The 18,383-nt window shown below is 40.0% G+C and overlaps 1 protein-coding gene across 2 annotated transcripts in view; it reads left to right on the top strand.

The window, feature by feature from the left end:
• The first annotated feature begins 204 nt into the window (after positions 1-204).
• The window catches only part of SLCO4C1 (solute carrier organic anion transporter family member 4C1), a 68,256-nt gene continuing 50,077 nt past the window's right edge, over positions 205-18,383 (top strand). Inside the window, exons 1-2 of one of the 2 annotated variants that reach the window (XM_002713954.5) lie at positions 205-657; positions 4,483-4,746. In XM_002713954.5, coding sequence (XP_002714000.1) covers positions 339-657; positions 4,483-4,746 — 583 coding nt within the window. In that variant the 5' untranslated portion in view covers positions 205-338. Of the gene's footprint in view, positions 658-1,149; positions 1,269-4,482; positions 4,747-18,383 lie in introns of those variants that run through there. The other variant, XM_070056886.1, reaches the window with a different exon arrangement.

Raw genomic sequence — 18,383 nt, 5'->3', positions numbered from 1 at the left:
CACCCTGGGGGCGGTGGAGGGCCTGGGGCCGCAGACTCCCGCCCTCTCCGCTCCCAGCCCCGGCGGCGCCGGCGGGGCACTGCGGACTCTCCGCGGGTCGCCCGGGAGCCGCCGGGGGCCGCACACGCTCAGTCCTGCATTCCAGCCGGCCCCAGAGGCCACAGGTGAGGAACCGCGAACTGCGGCCGCAGGCCCAGGGCGGCGGCGTCCGGGGGCAAGGAGGCGGGCGGGCGTCCTCCCGCACGGGGGCGCTGTCACCTGCCCGGGGGCGGAGCCAGAGAGGAACCTGACTGCCCCGCGCCTCCGCGGCGCCGGAGTCGGGAGAAGCCAACCTGATCATGAAGGGCGCCCAAGGCATCGAGAACCCGGCCTTCGTCCCCTGCAGCCCCGACACGTCGCGTCGCCTGTCGCCGTCGCCCTCCCAGGTGCAGGTCTCCGTCGCGTCCTCCGACGCCCAGGGAGCCGAGTCGCGGCCGCAGGAGGAGCCCAAGTCCCCGGAGGCGCCCCCAGCCTCGGCGGAACCGCCGGGGCCACCGTCGCGGTCCGAGTTTGAGGAGGGGCCGTGCGGGTGGAGGAACTTCCACCCTCGGTGTCTCCAGCGCTGCAACACGCCCCGCGGCTTCCTGCTCCACTACTGCCTGTTGGCCCTCACGCAAGGTAAAAGCCCCGCGCCCCGCGCCAGGTGCGAGGGGGACCCACGCCCAGCAGCCCGCCGCCCGCCGGTGACCGCGCGTTTTACAAACTTGCGGGGCCAGCCCGTCCTCCGCCGCCGGCCGCCTCAGTGTAGCGCGCGGCGGTCCTCGCTCCGGGGCGGGATGACAGGAATCTGTCCGCGGGGAGCCGGACACCTGGGGCAGCGAGTGCGTTCCAGCGGCCGCGAGCCTGCTGAGCCTTTTTCTGCGGGTTTTATCATTATCATTGTTATTATTATGGTTGTCGTTTCTGGAGGTATTTCAGAAGGACTCACCCATTCATGAATTGGCAACGGAGGGTGGGGGGAAAAAACTACTTAAAAATCTGAGGTGTGAAAGGGACGCCCGCATCCCCGGTTCCGAAAGGGAAGGCGGAGGGGGTGAGGGAGCCGCCTTCGCGCGCCCGGGCTACGGGAGTGGGCCGGGACCTGTTTATTCCACGATCTCCTCTTGTCTGTTCTCCCGGGAGTTGACGGATCAAGTCGAGGTTTACGCGCCCTGGCCCTGGGGATTCCTCAGTCTACGCTGAGTTTGCGGGAGAGAGGGATGCGGTGCAGGGAGACGGCTCTCTTTGCGGTAAGAGCCGGGATGGAAGAGAGGGCAGTGGGTGCAGGGGACCCACTGAGGCGCGCTGCACGTGGGGTCTCGCCCGCCCAGGGCTTCCTTTGACTTTGGTTAGGTTTGATGCTTCAGGTCCCTTGAGTCACCGTCTCAAAATATGTTGTAAATAAACAATCAAGGATTGCCTGGGAGAATTGCAACCCAAGGAATATTTGGGGGGAAGGGTTGGAAATTGCTTTTTTTTAAAAAAAAAAATGAAGTTCATATGAAAGTAAGCCAGTCTTAAGTTGATAAAAAAGGAAATCAAAGTAGATACTTCCTGTTCTTAGTGCTGCCCAAGGCACCAAGCTCTCCCAGCTTTGCTAGTGTTGTGTTAGGTAAGTACTTCCTGCTGAAGGTCAGTGTTCTGCAGGTTCCGCCTTGATGTCAGTTGTCTAAGATGAGTGACAGTGAGGCATCTTAGTGTTCAAAGCTTATGAAATGCAGAAAGTTGGACACTGAATTAAAAATGTTTTTTATCATACAGTTTACTCTGAAATGTATATATTATTCCAGAACATGTCGTTTTATATTCAACAGAAAATATCGTTTCCTTGTCAAACATAATTGGCATTCATAGAAAAAGTCACGGGTTTAGCTTGGAGCGGAGTCTACTGGGAGGTTACCAATTAAGCAAGCATAATTTCAGATAAAAGTGACGGATCACTTAATTCATATTTCAGGTCAAGTTTGAATGACTGCAAAATACTGTTGCCCTGTTTCTCAGAGTCCTTGGGAAGACTATTTCCACTATGTATTAATAGATATCTTTTGGAAGAAAAACAAAAACACATCAAATGCATTTATTTTATTTAAGCTGGCGTTTCTCAAAGACAAAATAGGTTTCTCTTAGCACTTAATTTCCCAAAGTACTTCCTATCTTCATGCATTAACAATAGAGAGATGTGATTTTTGGTATTTCATGGTTTTTTAAAAAAAATTTTAAAGCAGTGTTCTTGGGAGGTGCATAACTTAGAATTCACTTTGGAATTCATAGGATTATAATGCTATTCTCCCAGGGGAACTTCAAATTCAAGTTTTTCAAAAGGAAGTTTTACCATCAAGGCAATGATTCCTTATGACTGATTTTTAATCAGTGTGTCAGGTGTGTTGGGAAATTGATTTTTTTTTTTTGGATGGAAAGATTTTCATGTTATCAGATAAATTTATCTCCTTATAAAAGTGTCATTCCTGGGCCCTTTATGTTTACCTTGAAATTTCAGGAATTCTAAATTGGTTTATAGTGTTACTATATTGGCATAAAAGCAAAAATCATGTTATGTCTTTTAAAAATTGCTATATCAATTTTATTGAAATATATTTTCCATTACAGTCTTGATAAAGCAACAGTTAAAGAAACTGTAGTGATCATGCAATGTGTAGAATTGTACTCAACTAAAGAGTGAAAACAATTCATAGTGCCTCAAGTAAGAGGAAAAACCAGTGAAAATTTGCTTATAGGCATTGTATTTTCAGTTAATACCCTTGTTTTAAACTCCTGTGTTATTTATATGTAGACAGGACATTTTGAGATCCATCCAAATTGGATTTTCAGTCTCTCCTGTTTAGCTTCTATTAAACCTTCATTATAATTATAATAAGCAAATGAAATATGTATTTTTTCTTTTACCTTTTGTTTGAAGAGGTTTATTTAAAGAGATTATTTATTTATTTATTTACCTATTTATTTGAAAGGCAAATGACAGGGAGAGAGAAAGAGAAAGTGAGTTTCCATTTGCTGATTCACACCCCAAATGCTTTAACACCTGGATTCATCCACTTGAATTATAGGGACCCAAGTACTTGAGTCATCACTTTGCTGCCTCCCTGGGTGCATATTAGCAGGACACTGGAAAGGAAGAATAGCAGAGACTTGAATCCAGGCATTCTGACAGAGGATGCTGGTGTCCCAAATGGTGCTTTTTTTTTTTTTTTTTGAAGATTTATTTTATTTACTTGAAAGACCCAGTTAACAGAGAGATGTGGAGCCAAAGAGAGAGAGAGAGAGATCTTCCATCTGCTGGTTCACTCCCCAATGGCTGCAACAGTTAGAGCTGAGCTGAGCTGAAGCCAGGAGGCAGGAGCTTCTTCCGGGTCTCCCACGTGGGTAGAGGGGCCCAAGGACTTGGCTGCATCAGGAGTGGAGCAGCTGGGACTTGAACCGGCATCCATATGAGATGCCAGCACTGATGACCAGGGCTTTAACTTGCTGTGCTACAGCGCCGGTCTCCTAAATTGTATCTTAACCCCTGTGTCAAATACTTGACCCTCCCTTTTACTTTGTGATTTAGAATGTGAGTGGTTGAAATAAAACTTAGTTTATTTTTGCTCAAAACTTTTAAATGATAACACTATAAGACTGTTAGAAAAAAAGATGTCTTAGGCTAAGAAAAGGTTGATGACTCAATTTCTCCCTTGTTGAGACTAAGTTAAGATGGTCTCTTGTAATAGATAAGTATGCTTAAGGATTAGGTAACTTGGGGAGCAATTGAGCATAACTGAACTAGTACCTTTTGTACTCTTCCCAGTGAGGTGCACAGGAGTACACTACACTTGAAATCTGTTCAGCAAACTGACTTCCTGGGACTGTATGAGTCTGACTTTGTGTTTGTCATTTAAAGAGAAGTAAAGTAAGGCCAGTTAACTACAGTTTAGTATGTGGCAATCATCAGTTTTGTCGAACACCTGGAAATTAACAAATAAATAATTTAAAAAACAAACTGATTTTCAAGGAAGTATGTTTGAGTTGCTGAACTTTGAAAGTTTTAAAATGGGCACATTTAAAACTAAGCAAACAGAAAACCAAACTTTAGCACATTAAAAAAAATTATTTACTTATTTGCAAGATAGAAATACAGAGAGAGAGGGAGGGATACACATAGGCACACTCCCCAAATGGCCACAACAGCCAGGGCTGGGCCAGGCCAAAGCCAGGAGCTCCATCCCATGTGGATTGCAGGGGCCCAAGTACTGGGGCCATCTACTGCTGATTTCCCAGGTGCATTAGTAGGAAGGTGATCTAAAAGTGGATCAGCTGGGACTCAAACCAATGCTCATATGGGATGCCAGCATTGCAGGTGAAGGCCTGACCAACTGCACTGCAATGCTGGCCCCAATGCATTGGTTAAGAATAGTAATGTATATGATAAAGTTGTAATAATGCATATGCATTTCCTTTGCTTTCTTTTAGGTATTGTGGTAAATGGCCTCGTAAATATTAGCATTTCCACGATTGAGAAGCGCTATGAAATGAAGAGTTCTCTTACGGGCCTGATATCGTCAAGCTATGATATCTCATTCTGTGTGTTGTCTTTATTTGTCTCATTCATTGGTGAGAGAGGACACAAGCCCAGGTGGCTGGCATTTGCATCCTTTATGATAGGACTGGGAGCACTCGTATTTTCATTGCCACAGTTTTTCAGTGGACAATATCATTTGGGATCCATTTTTGAAGGTAAGTTTCTGTTGTGCTTTTGTTTGGTTTTTATCTCAAGAAGAGGCAAATGAGGAAGTTAACTCTATATTGCAGTTCACTCGTACTGTAGGGTGAGGATCTGAGTCTCAGCCACTGCTCACTGCTTTGTTGGTTACGTGAATCATGTGAGGTAGGAGATTAATGGCGGATTGTGTATTGTTCATTGCTTCTGTGGTTCTCCCAGTTTTTAATCCTCTGATTCTGGTTCTCCAAGAAGAGATGATGATCTGTCCTTTACTGGTGGTGTGACCTCCCTGGGGTTTTGAGAGCTGTAGTATTTCTTTTTGTACTTTTGTTACCTGTGCTCTGCACCCTGGGTGTTTTTGCTCTTGTTTTGAAACAATGAAGAGAGGTGACACTTGTAGGGAGGACATTTCCTGAGAACTGAGGCCAGCCCAACTGGACTGTGGTTAGAGCCACAAAACTTTAGAGCGGCATGTAGTGTTGCTCTGGTTAGATGAAGAAGTGCATTATCCCAAGACTCAGAAGACTTGATTATCTAAGTTAGTTTTCAAAGAATAAATTTTAATAGGAAAAACAAAAATCATAGAGCTAGAGGAATGTGCTAGTGAAAGCAGTCCTTAAAAGTTTTCATGTTCTTCCTGGGATGTTTAATAGCAAATATTGAAGTAATTAAGAACAAAGTCAGATGATTACAAATTTAGAAGCTGTCAGAGGTTGTCACTGGAGAAAAGTTTACAGTAAGGAGAGAATGGAGAATTAGAACTTGCTGCTCTTTAGACATTATTTTTTAAAAAGTTAAGAGTGCTATATTTTTGTATTAATATTAAAAAGTAAGGTGGTAATCTCTAGATCATTTTCTCATTTATAGAATTGGAAGAAATGGAGAAAAGATATTAATGTGAGATATTAATAGGGGAAATGGGTGAGGGATATATGAGAACTCTTGTATCACTGTGCCATATTTTTGTTTTAGCTTAAAACTATTCTGAAATAGCATGTTTAAAAATTGTTAAATATTCTCAATAACATGTATCTACTATGCAGCATGGTTTTTGCTGTTCTGGATTTATTAGGTAAGTAGAGTTCATATTAGAAATGAGAATCGAATATGCAAGTAGTTGGATGAATAGAGGGAGTTTATAAAATATGGCTGAGTTTGGAATGACTAAGACAAGGAGAGTATGTTATCAGTGGAAAGAATGCTCATGTAGGTTCAGGTACACTATCCAAGATTGAACAAGACTGCATAAAGAAAACTTAACCATGTCTCACTGGGGTTAGTTTTAAAAACTAGTCAAATATTGCAGCATCGGCTTTAGTACATCACTCTTAAAATCTGAATGGTAATGGAAATCTAAATTTTAATCTGCCATACAAGAAAATGAGATCCTGATCCTCTGATAATGAAAATGTTCTGGGCTTCATAGCATTTAGCTGGTAATCTTTGTGCTGTGTCTCGGCCCTTGCCTTTCATGTTAAAATCATGTGTCCTACTTGTTTTTAAAGTAAACACAGGAACTTTGCTCAAAATCTCTGACTCTGTAAACTAAAACATAAACATCTCTCCCAGTACAACAGCCTGATCTATCTTGAGCTATTTTGGCTTCCTCTTTTGCTATGTACACCTGGTGTTACAGCCAACTTGAACAATTTATATTTCCCAGTGGAAATGGCCATAGGTTAAATTGTGTGGATGGCTAGAGACAAAGCTAAGGAGATAGTTGAAGCCAGATCATACACTTTTTGTATGCTATTTTACACTGTGCAGGTTGTCACTGAATTCTTGATAAAACTGACCTTTTTGGTTACTTAAATAGATTATTGAAATAGATTAGATAAGGCAGTTGACTGATCTGTAAAATTTCCTCTCCAAATACATTGACTCATAACTCAAACAATAGCTTATCTGTGACAAATTAAAGGAAAAACTCGAGTTGCTGTTATACTGCCATTCATACACTGAACATTTGTTGGTATGGAGCTGAGATACAGCAAGAAAACAGTTCATGCCATCTGCATGGGAATAGATACACAATTCAGCACACAAGGTACCTGATGAATGAGATGAGTGGATGAAGGGAACAAGTAGTATGAAGTACACATAAGGGTATACAGGTGGGCCAAGGCAGTACTTTAGTAATTAGTTGGTAATGAGGAACCAGCTTTCGAGTTTACTTTCCAGGCTGGAGAAGAATGTGATTAAGGGCTTCGTAGTAGGGAAGAGCTTGGTAGGTTTTGGGAATTGTCAATTTTGGCCATCATAGTCAAAGCACAAGAGAGTGTGGCACGAGATGAACTTGGAGAGGCAGGTTGATGCCAGTGAGGTATTTAGATTTTGCTTTGACAATGCAAAGTCATGGCCTAGTTGACACAGGGCAGTGCATGATCTTATTTGTGTTTTAAAATGATCATTTTGGCTTCTGTGATTCCAAAAGGCAAGTGTAAATGGCAAAATTTCATCCTTTTGATGGCTGAGTACTAATTCACTGTGCATGTGCCATGTTTTCTTTATTTGTTCATCAATAGATCCACACATAGGTTATTTTCATTTTCTGACTATTGTGAGTAGTGCTGCAGAAAAAACACGGGAGTGCAGATGTCTCTTCAACAGATGGATTTCATTTCCCTTTGATATATACCCAGGAGTGGGATTGCTGGATCATTTGGGACATTTCACTCTGTATATCTGTAATAAAACATCACATAGCACCCCATAAATATTTATAATTCTCATACATCTGTTACTTTTTTTTAAATAAAAATTTTTAAAAAGAGTAAATGGGAAGATATCACTCACGAGATATATTTCTTTAAGGATATGATTTTTTTTTTGTAAAACTGTACTTATTTATCCGTTGAAAGGCAGAATGACCAAGGGAGAGACAGAGAGGGATCTTGCATCCATTGATTCACAACTCAAATGTCACAACAGCCAGGGGCAGTCAGCAGCTCCATCCAAGTCTCTGACATGGGTGATAGGAACCCATGTACTTGTTCCATCATTTGTTGCTTCCCAGGAGCATTAGCAGACAGCTAGATGGGAAGCAGAGGTGGAACTCTGATATGGGGTTCAAGTGTACCGTGCAGCAGCTTAATCCACTGTACCTCAGCATCCCCTCAGGAGGCTTTTCTCTAAAGGCCAGGTGAGGGATGAAGGTGGCTGAGACCGAGGTGGTAGCAGTAGAGATCCAAAGGATGACTGAATTTCAATGTGTTTAAGAAGAAAAAGATAAGATTCTTTATTGGACTTGCTGTGAAGGAGGAATGAATAGTGAGTCCTTGGTATTTGACTTGACCAACTGTGGCCGTTTACCATGATATGGAAAACTAGATTGCCAATTCTGTTCAGTGGAACCCAAGGATTCCTGTTTGGGCTGGTTGAGTATGAACTGCATCCATACTATATTATATCTTCTGTTGCAATATATAATCTGCAAACGTGTTCATGTAAATGTACAAGTCATGCAATGGTCATGATTCCTAGAAGTGTAAATACTGTATTTTAAGAGCTTCTGCATTCTAATTTTTATAGGTAATGTCACATTGACTTTCAGGAAGAGATATACTAGTTCCTCTTCTACTGTCAGTGCATGAAAATGACTATTTTTAATTTCTGTATTCAGTTTTTACCCCTAGAAAGCTGGAAGTTTTCCTTAACAGTATTGTTGGATGCATGTGTATGTATGTGTGTGCATGTGTGTATGTATGCAGGTGTTTATGTGTCACATTAGAATTCATGGCTGAAATTGCATTATATGCCTAAAGGAACCTAGGCATTCAGAAGCAGAAGCAATGGTAGGAATCATGAATTCCTTCTTTTTATAATGTAGAACCTTAGGAAAAGAGAAAGTGATTTCATAAATGGTTAATAACAGCTAAGATGGATCTAGTTTTTATGTTTGTTTAATGCTTTTCAAATTTTTATGCTTATTACTCATAAGGTTACTAAGGATATTAAGTGATTTCAGACTTTTATGAATTTAAACCATGTCTTTTCCAATTTCAAGTAGTAAAGTGTGATGGCCTACATCTTCTTTAACACATCACACTGGTCTGTTCAAGTAAATTAATCCACTTTTGCAATATGGGAACCTATTTAAGAAAAACAGAGGAGAAAATTAGGACCTTATATGGGAAAAGGAAAACAAATTAGTTGAAAGCTTCCTGGAAATAAGTTAGAAGCAAGGGAATGTGCAGTCTTCTTAAGCAACATAATGTAATGTAACCTAGTGAACATAACAGTAAGAGATTAGTATATTAATTGAAGTCAGACATGTAATTTAATTAGAAATGGGCATTGAGGACATTAACATACACTTGTATGCCTTTTTTGTTGCTGCTATTTTTTGAGCATGAGCAAAACAAAAGTCATGGCTCATTTTACCTGAGATAATCTCCATAAGAGGAGATTAAAGTAAAATAATACAAGGAGAAGGTGGAAGGAAACAAAATATGAAAGGTGATAGGCATCTATAGTTTCTACAGGTGTAAGGCTAACATAAAAAGAGATTAAGAGGTAGTAAAGGGTAGAAAGATGTATTTGGAAATGGCCTGAAGTTTCCATTGTTTTGTAAAAATACAAATTTAAGTCAGTTTAAGAGAGGTTTTTGGAAGAACTTTTCTGGAGACATAGAGTTGTAAGCGATTATTTAGCTTTGGAGGTGATAAAATTTATCAAAGTGAAGTTTTGGTGGTTGCACTGGATAAAACAGGGGAAGTGTTAAAATTAAGAGAAATAAATACTTCTAAATAGTAATTTTTGTCCATGTTAACCTGAAAACAGATTAATGTTCTAAATACATTTTCAAATTAATCACATTTGACCTTAACCTTTTAAAAATAGTTATCTGTATTTGAGAGAGAAAGAGAGAGAGATTATATCTTCCATCCATTGATTGACTTCACAGGGCTGAGTCAGACTGAAGCCAGGAGACAGAACTTAATCCAGTTTTCCTCCATGTGTGGCAGGGACCCAAGTACTTAAGCCATCACCAACTGACTCCCAAGGTGCATGTTCATGAAGCAAGAAATGGAAGCAGCAGAGACTTGAACCTAGACACTCCAATATAAGATGCAGTATCTTAGTGCACCAGATGTCCACCCTGGAACATTTTTTATGTATTTTAATATAATATTGACATAGCAGCATATTTTAATGTAACCTTTAAACATTTAAAATGTAGTAAATAAGTTTTTACCACATAACAACAGTTTGTTTTCATTCAAGCACTTTTTAATTCCTTTTGGATTAGTATTGTTTTAATATTGCTAAGAAAGATAATCTTTTTGTCTTTTTGAGACTTTTGGAGGGAAGTTATTAAAACCAAGGAATTATAGAAAAGTGATGACTAAATCCAAGAAAATTCTTTTATTGACTGATAATTGGCAAATTTTTTCCTACATTGTATTGTTTCTAATTTCTATCACTTTCCCTCAAAAGTAAAACTTGATGATAAAAATTTTCATTAGCTGCAGCAGTGAATTTTTAAGGTTTTAGTTTGATGTTTTAGGGAGGTTTCTGTATGAAAGAATGTTAGTTATATTGGGAAACTACTTCACAAAGCTGTTTTAGGGAAGTGATTAGAATGGGAGTCAAAGTTGGGCTTAATTTCTGGTTACTATTTTATATGTCCTGAATTTTTTGTTTTTATTTTTTAATTTGGAATACTTGCCTAGACTGGAGAAGACATTAGTCAAAGAATCCTTACAGAGATTTCCAAGCATTAATTCAATTCAGGATGCCTTAATTTGGCTTGGCCTTCTTCCTTCTTTCATATTCTTAATTTATGAAAATCACTTTGATCTTTCTTCTATTTCGATTATATTGTAACTGAAATTAATAAAGACCTAAAGGGAAGTTATTTCCTAGGTTAGGAGATAGAATGGTGTAATGAGACAGATGATTCCAATTTAAACTTCATACACACCAGATCAGGGCTAGAGCTAACGCTTAGGGTGGTCAGTGCTCCAGTTGAAGCTATGGTGGTGTTTGTTGTCAGAGTACTTCAGTCATCTTCAAACTGTGAGTTACTCTGGATAGTTGCTATTCCTATTTAATGCTATTCTATTCCTAATCCTATTTAATGCCACCTGTTACGGACCCTGATTCAGTAAATCTGGAATAGATTTAGAGATCAGTATTAAAAAAACTACCGAGGTTGTCTTTGTCCAATTTGGGACACACTTGCCTTCTGGTGTAGGCTCTGATTATTTTCAAGCTTTCAACTGTGGAGGTGTTTATTTTTATAATGAGAATTTCACAAGCACCACAAATACTAGGTGCTCTAATGTAGCCAGCTTTGTTGAAATTCCAATGAATAAACATCTGAAATGAAAAAACAAACTCACAGATAAAAGTCAGTAGGAAAATGTATCAATGAGATGATAGCACAGGCCCCCACTTCTATTCACATGTGGAATACAGGTTACTGGTAGGTAGTGGTTTAAAACATCCAGAGTTACAATGAAAAAAAAAATTAGCAATGTCTTCCAAAGTACGATCTGCAGAATAATTTCTAGAGATATTAGGAAGATGTCCCAAAAGTGTTCAGTGTTTGAATGAGTTTGGGAAAAAATGGGAGCTAAACAGGCATATTTACTGCATCACTGTGGTAGTGACTGCATTGCGTAACTCTTTGATTTGGGATCTGGTACGTGCAGTCCTGAACCTACTGACTGAGGGACTCCACTGCTGTGTTTGTACCTGTCATCCTGTTGCCGGCTTCCACTTCTCCTTTCCTCCTTCAGGTACAAGCTTCAGTGAGCACATTTCAAGAAAAGCTGCTCTGTGCCATCTTAGGTCTAAGACTGTGTTTTTGAAAGCCCTTCTTGAATTTAGAAAATTGTATTATGGGTGCTAGCCATAGTGCTCAAGCGAAAAAGTTGTTGAGTTGTCAACTGTATTCATTAAAGAACAGATCCCTTTTATGGAGCAGAGTAGGAACCTAATGACAATAAGACTAGGTCATAGCAAATAAAGGCAGTTTGAGGTTTCCTGTCCACAGTTTCCATTAATATAAGCCAAAGAATGTGACTTCCGCTCGCTCGCTCGCTCTCTCTGCCTCTGAAAGTAGGAAGAATTGTGTTCAGTAACAAGAAGCAACAATTATCTGCCATAAATAATCTTTATGAGTAAGATTTAGATTCTGAAAAATTTACAGTGTGAAAAAGGAAGCTAAAATGAGAAGCATATTCAGAAACAGTTGCACACAGATTTCATGTTCTACTTTTCATTTTTGTCTTAGCTATTTGTTGAAATTATTTCATTGCAGTACTTTTAAGGTGATGATAAAATGTCAGGATTCTCTTTTGATAGGTCTTATTTACCTTCATGTGTAAAATGAAATTCTATGACAGGGCGTTGAAGTTGTATGTAACAGATACACATGTGGGAGGTAATGATTAAGCAATTTTTTGTAGCTTCCTCAGAAAGATTGGTAAAAATGTGGTATGTGGCAAGAAATGGGGAAACTCTACTGTTTTAGTCACAGTCCTTAAATATGCACAGATTGGCCAATGTGTGCTTTGATGCATTCTTTCTGTATTAAATACTATTAGTACATGACATTTGCAACATAGCAAGAATAGCAGGGTCAGACAGAAGTGAGTTTAAATTTTTGCACACACACTCTATGATAGAACTGTGTAGTTCTATGTAAGTTTTTTCAAGTACAATTCATACTAATAGCATAACGATTTCCAAAATGTTCTTGGGAAATTTGTATAATCCTTCAATTCAATGTTTCCACCAACTTTTGGAAGCCCTCCCTTAACCATTGCCTCACAGAAGATTATGCATATACAGTGATAAGGCAGTGCTGGTCAGTAAACCAGAGCAATGGGTAATAATGATGCTCTTGATAAATAATTCTCTATCTTGGTTTGTTTAGTTATTGGTGATAGTAGTTATAAGTAAAAAAAATCTTCCAAAATAGTAAAATTTTTTGTAGGTTCTACTTGGTCTTGGCATATTTCAAAGTCTGACCAAACATTTTCAAAGTAATACATTAGAAAAGAGTTTTAATGATATGTTTTCAGGACTTGTGGGGAGCAACTGGGAGCAACTCGGACTAGACTAAGTTACTGGAATTAAGACTTATTCTATGCATCTGCTCTCCCACAATATGGTGCTGGGAGAGGAGGAAACAGCTTCTACACAGCTGCCTCCACTTCAACCAATAAACAGCAGGACCTGCTCCTGATTGGAGGAGAGCAGCGTACTCAGCGTGTGGGTAGCAGAGTTGGGATTGGTGGAAGAGGACTATAAAGGAGGAGACAGACAACATGCACCAGGAACATCTAAGAGGAACACCTGTGCAGCCCCCGAGAGAGCCGGCCGGCCGGCGGTGTGCCGCTCCCCCGCGGAAGTGGGGAAAGTGGCTAGGGGGAACCGCCTTTCCACGGAGGTGGAAGGGACGGTAGCCAACCCGGGAAGAACCAGCAGCAAACCCAGGGAGGGCCGAGCAGACAAAAGAACAGCGCAGGGTCCTGTGTCGTTCCTCCGCGAAGAGGGGGAGCGACATAATGGTGCCGTGACTCGGATATGAAGCCTAGGCAGGGTTTGGTGTCGCTCCTCCACGAAGAGGGGGAGCAACAAGGACTGTATTCTTTTTACTTATTTATTTGAGAGGTAGAGTTACAAACAAAGAGTGGGAGAGACAGACAGAAAGGTCTTCCATCTGCTGGTTCACTCCCTCAATGGCCACAATGGCTGAAGCTGGGCAGATCCAAAGCCAAGAGCCGGGAGCAGCTTCTGGGTCTCCCATCCAGGTGCAGGGGCCCCAGCACTTGGGCCAATCTCCATTGTTTTCCCAGGCCATAGACAGCTGGATCAGAAGAGGAGCAGCCAGGACAGAAACTGGCAGCCATATGGTATGCTGGCACTGCAGGTGGCCTACTATGCCACAGCACTGGCCCTGGTTGTATTCTTTTTATAAGGAAAATGTATTTGTTTAGGTTAATTGACTTCATTTAGCATTAAATGTTGATTCATGAAATATCCTTAATTTTTAAAAAATTTTAAACATGATATGTACTTTGTAAGACATTCAGTAAATAGAAAAACACAAGCAAAAATAGAATAATAAGGGTGATAATTATTTTTCCTAACACAGTCTAGATTAATCCCTGTTAATATTGTTCAGTCTTTTTGATGTATACATACATTAATGCATACATTCACAGGCATTAACACACATGTATCATACATCCATCATGTATGACTGGCATTAACACACATACACACACTAACACCCACTCACTTTTCTACCCTTCACACATACTCATGCATCCTTGCATCACATTCAGGAAGGAAAAAGGTTTTGAACCTATGGATATCAAATTTAAAAAAAACTTGTGGCCAGTGACGCAGCTCACTAGGCTAATCCTCTGCCTGGGGCGCCGGCACCCCAGGTTCTAGTACCCCAGGTTCTAGTCCCCGTTGGGGCGCTGGATTCTGTCCCGGTTGCTCCTCTTCCAGTCCAGCTCTCTGCTGTGGTCCGGGAAGGCAGTGGAGGATGGCTGAAGTGCTTGGACCCTGCACCCGCATGGGAGACCAGGAAGAAGCTCCTGGCTCCTGGCTTCAGATCGGCGCAGTGTGCCGGCCGCAACGCGCCGGCCATGGTGGCCACTTGGGTGAACCAATGGAAAAAGGATGACCTTTCTCTCTCTCTCTCTCTCTCTCTCTCTCACTGTCTAACACTGCCTGTCAAAAAAAAAAAATTAAAGAAAAAAACTTGTAATACATTTTGGACATAATTTTATATTAATAAAGATGGAACTACAGGATCTTTATACATTTATTTAGTTCATTTTATAGATTAGCCAATCATCTGTTGTTTGTTTTTCTTTGAGAGGACTCGAACTGGAATCCATCTTGGATGCCAGCACTGCAGATGGCAGCTTTACCTGCTACACCACAACGCTGGCCCTACAACCAGCATTTGAACCTCAGGCCAATCACTGCCCCAACCTTGCTATGTTTTTATTAATGCTTTTTTAATTTTCTGGCTAGAGAGTTTCTATAAGTCACTGCAATTTGGATAACAGCAAGAGAAAAAAATACCCCAATTCACTGTTACTGTTTTCTTGAGAACAACTTTGTTGTAATGTTTCTACTGTTCTGTTTTTTAGTTAATATATTTTCAACCTGTAAACATTTTTATTCTTGCATAACATTGCATTTTACATTTTAGTCATTTTCATAAATCTGAAAACTTTTAAAGTATTTTGTATTATAAATTCATAATAAACATTTTTATGTTTAAAGATTTTGCCATATTTCAGTAAGTATATAGTATATTGCCTTTTAGACTTGGCTTTTCCTACTCAACATAATTCTCTTAAAACTCATCAAGGAGCTGGTGCTGTGGTATAGTAGGCTAAGCCTCTGTCTGTGGCACCAGCATCCCATATAGGCACTGGTTCATGTCTTGAGTGCTCTTCTTCTGATCCTGCTCCCTGCTGTGGCCTGGGAAAACAGTAAAAGATGGCTCAAGTGCTTGGGCCCCTGTACACACATGGGCTACCTGGAAGAAGCTCCTGGCTTCTAGCTTTGAATAGGCTCAGCTCCTGCCCTAGGAGACCATTTGGTTCCTTCTCTCTGTAATTCTGTCAAATAAATAAATAAGATCTTAAGAAAAACTCATCATGTTTCACGCTTTTTAAGTGCTGATTAGTAGTCCAGGGTACGGAGTGCCATGATTTGTTTAACCATTTGCCTGTTAAGGGACATCTGATTAGTTCCTGGTTTGGGGTTATCACAAATAAAGCTCTGAACATTTGTGTATGGGTTTTTGTGAAATGTAAGTTTTCATTTCTCTGGGATAGATTCCTTAGAGTAAAACTGCTGGATCATATGATAGTTCCATGTTCATCTTTTCTTGAGAAAGTCAAGTGTTTTCCTGAGTCATTGTACTATGTTATTTTTCCTTTGGCAACGTGTGAATAACCCCGTTGATCTGTATTCTTGCCAGAAGTTATTGTTGTCATTTGTTTTAATTTTAGTCATTCTGATCCGTGTGTCGTGTTGTCTGATTATCTTTTAATTTGCATTTCCCTAAAGGCTGATAATACTGAGCATCTTAGCTTGTGCTAATTTATCATGTGTATATCCTCCTTGGGGAATTGTCTCTTCTTGTCTTATGCACATGATCTAACTGGACTGCTTATTTTTTTACTGCTGACCTTTGAGAGTTACACAGGTATTCTGAATACTTTGTCCCATAGGTAATGTGCAGATATTTTCATCTGTCTATCACCCTTTTCACCCTCTTAACAGGTTTTTTTAAAAATTAAGTACAACTTATCAGTTTTTCTTTTTCTGATTATGCTTTTGATGTCAAGTGTAAGAAAGTCAGATCAAGGTTCATTTTTATGATTTTGGTGTATATGTCTATAGGTCTCCAGTTGCCCCAGCACCATATCTGTGTGGATCTATTTCTTGGGTCTCTATTCTGTTCAGTTGATCCATGTGTCTATCAGTATCACAGTACTGATTTTTTTTTTTTTGCAGGATCCATATATTTGAAAGGCAATGAGAAAGAGGGAAGAAGGGAGGGAAAGAGAGAGAGGTAAAGGTAGAGTGAGAGAGAGGCGGAGAGAGAGAGAGAGGAAATCTTTTGCTGGCTGGTTCACTCCCAAAATGACTGCACTGGTTGAGAGTGGAACAAGCCAAAGCAGGAGCCAGAAACTCCATCTGGGTCTCCCACATGCGTGGCAGGGGCCCAGGCACTTGTGAAATCTTCCATTGCCTTCCTGGGTGTATCAACAGGGAACTGGATTGGAAGTGGAGCAGCTGGGACTTGAACCAGCACTCCAATATGGGATGCTGGTGTTGCTAGTTGTTGAAGTTGATTTCTTGTAAGAGGATTCGTTCTGAGAGGAGGAGCGTGGTGGGGGCAAGAGGCGCAGAGTCACCACACAGACCTTGGGAAAGCGGGCCAGAGGCAAGCAGCCCGAAGACTTGTTTATTTCAGTTGCTACAGCTGCTTATATAGCCAAGGCAGCCAATCCGGTCAAGGGGTGGTCTATGCCCTAACCAATCACAGCTGTTGCCAGGCAGTTTCCAAAGCCATCCAATCACAGCTTGTTGCCAGGCAGTTTCTGTTGTTAGCAGCCATCTTGGCATGACCTTCTCACCTCAGTGGCCATCTTGGCATGACCTTTTCACTTTCTCATTCCACCACGGCTAGTGGTGGCGTAATCTGCTGCACACACAAGGCCAGCTTCTAAAGTATTGGCTAATGTAGGTATGCAATCAGTTTTGAAATCTGCTAGATTGCTTCCAACCATTTTATTTTTAAAAATTGTTTTGACTACTGTAATTCATTTTAATTTACATACAAATTTTAGAATAAGCTTGTTTACAGCTTTCTGCTGTGGCCCGGGAGGGTAGTGGAGGATGGCCCAAGTGCTTGGGTCCCTGCACCCGCATGGGAGACCAGGAAGAAGCTCCTGGCTCCTGGCTTTGGATCAGTATAGTTCCGGCTGTGGCAGCCATTTGGGGAGTGAACCAATGGAAGGAAGACCTTTCTCTCTGTCTCTCTCTCTCTCACTGTCTGTAACTCTACCTGTCAAATAAATAAATAAAATCTTAAAAAAAAAAAAAGAATAAGCTTGTCTATATCTATAAAATACTTTGATAGAATTTTGACAGCAATTATATTAAAACTGCAAATTAACTGGTGAATAGCCAACTTTATTGTGTTGAGTCTTCCAATTCATGAACATGTGTATTTCTTCATATATGTAGATAATAATTCCTGTCATTAGTGTTTTATAATTGGAGCTTGTAAGTTATGTACATGTTTTGTTAAATTTATACTTAAGCATTTACCCTTTTATGATTGTAAATAGTACAGCATTTTAAATTTGTTTCCATGTATTCATCACTAAAACATAGAAATATCATTGACTTTTGTATATTTTATTTTGTGTTTATGACCCTACTGAACTTATTATTAACTCTTAAAAGTTATTTTGTAGATCCCTGGTGTTTTCTTTGAAGACAGTTGTATCTTGTGCAGACAGGGATGGTTTTAATTCTTTCTCTACATTCTGTGTATCATCAGTTGTCTTTTCTTGCCATATTGCACTAATTAGAAGTTCCAGTATTATTTTGAATAAGAGAGATGAGTGCAGACATTCATACCTTGTTCCGTATCTTAGGACAAAAGCTTTCAGTCTTTCACCATTGCTGTAGGTTTTTATAAATGTTTTTTACCAAATTGAAGGAGTTATATATCTCCGCTTTTTCTGAAAATTTTTTCATGAATAATTGCTGAATTTTGTCAAATGCTTGTTCTACATCAATCGATAGAATCATGTTTTTTTCATCTTTGGCCTGCTAATATAATAGATTACATTTTGAAAAAATATTGATTTCTAACCAGTCTTGCATCTGAGATAAGCCTCACTGGACAGAATTATATTTTGATATATTTCTGGATTCTGTTGGTAATATGAGGCAACCTTAATAAGTTTGTAGAAAAATATTATTAAAAGATGAATTTATTTTGGTGTAAAAAGCATGAAATTCATAATAGTTTTGTATAATATGCATCTTCTGTGAGTGAAGATCTGCATATTTTATTAAGAATCTTTGTATCTATATTCACAAGAAATGTTAGTATATCATTTCCTTTATTGTATTG

The sequence above is a fragment of the Oryctolagus cuniculus genome, chromosome 14 (assembly GCF_964237555.1).
Source record: "Oryctolagus cuniculus chromosome 14, mOryCun1.1, whole genome shotgun sequence".
Taxonomy (NCBI): Eukaryota; Metazoa; Chordata; class Mammalia; order Lagomorpha; family Leporidae; genus Oryctolagus; species Oryctolagus cuniculus.
This window is presented reverse-complemented; position numbering and strand designations above follow the sequence as displayed.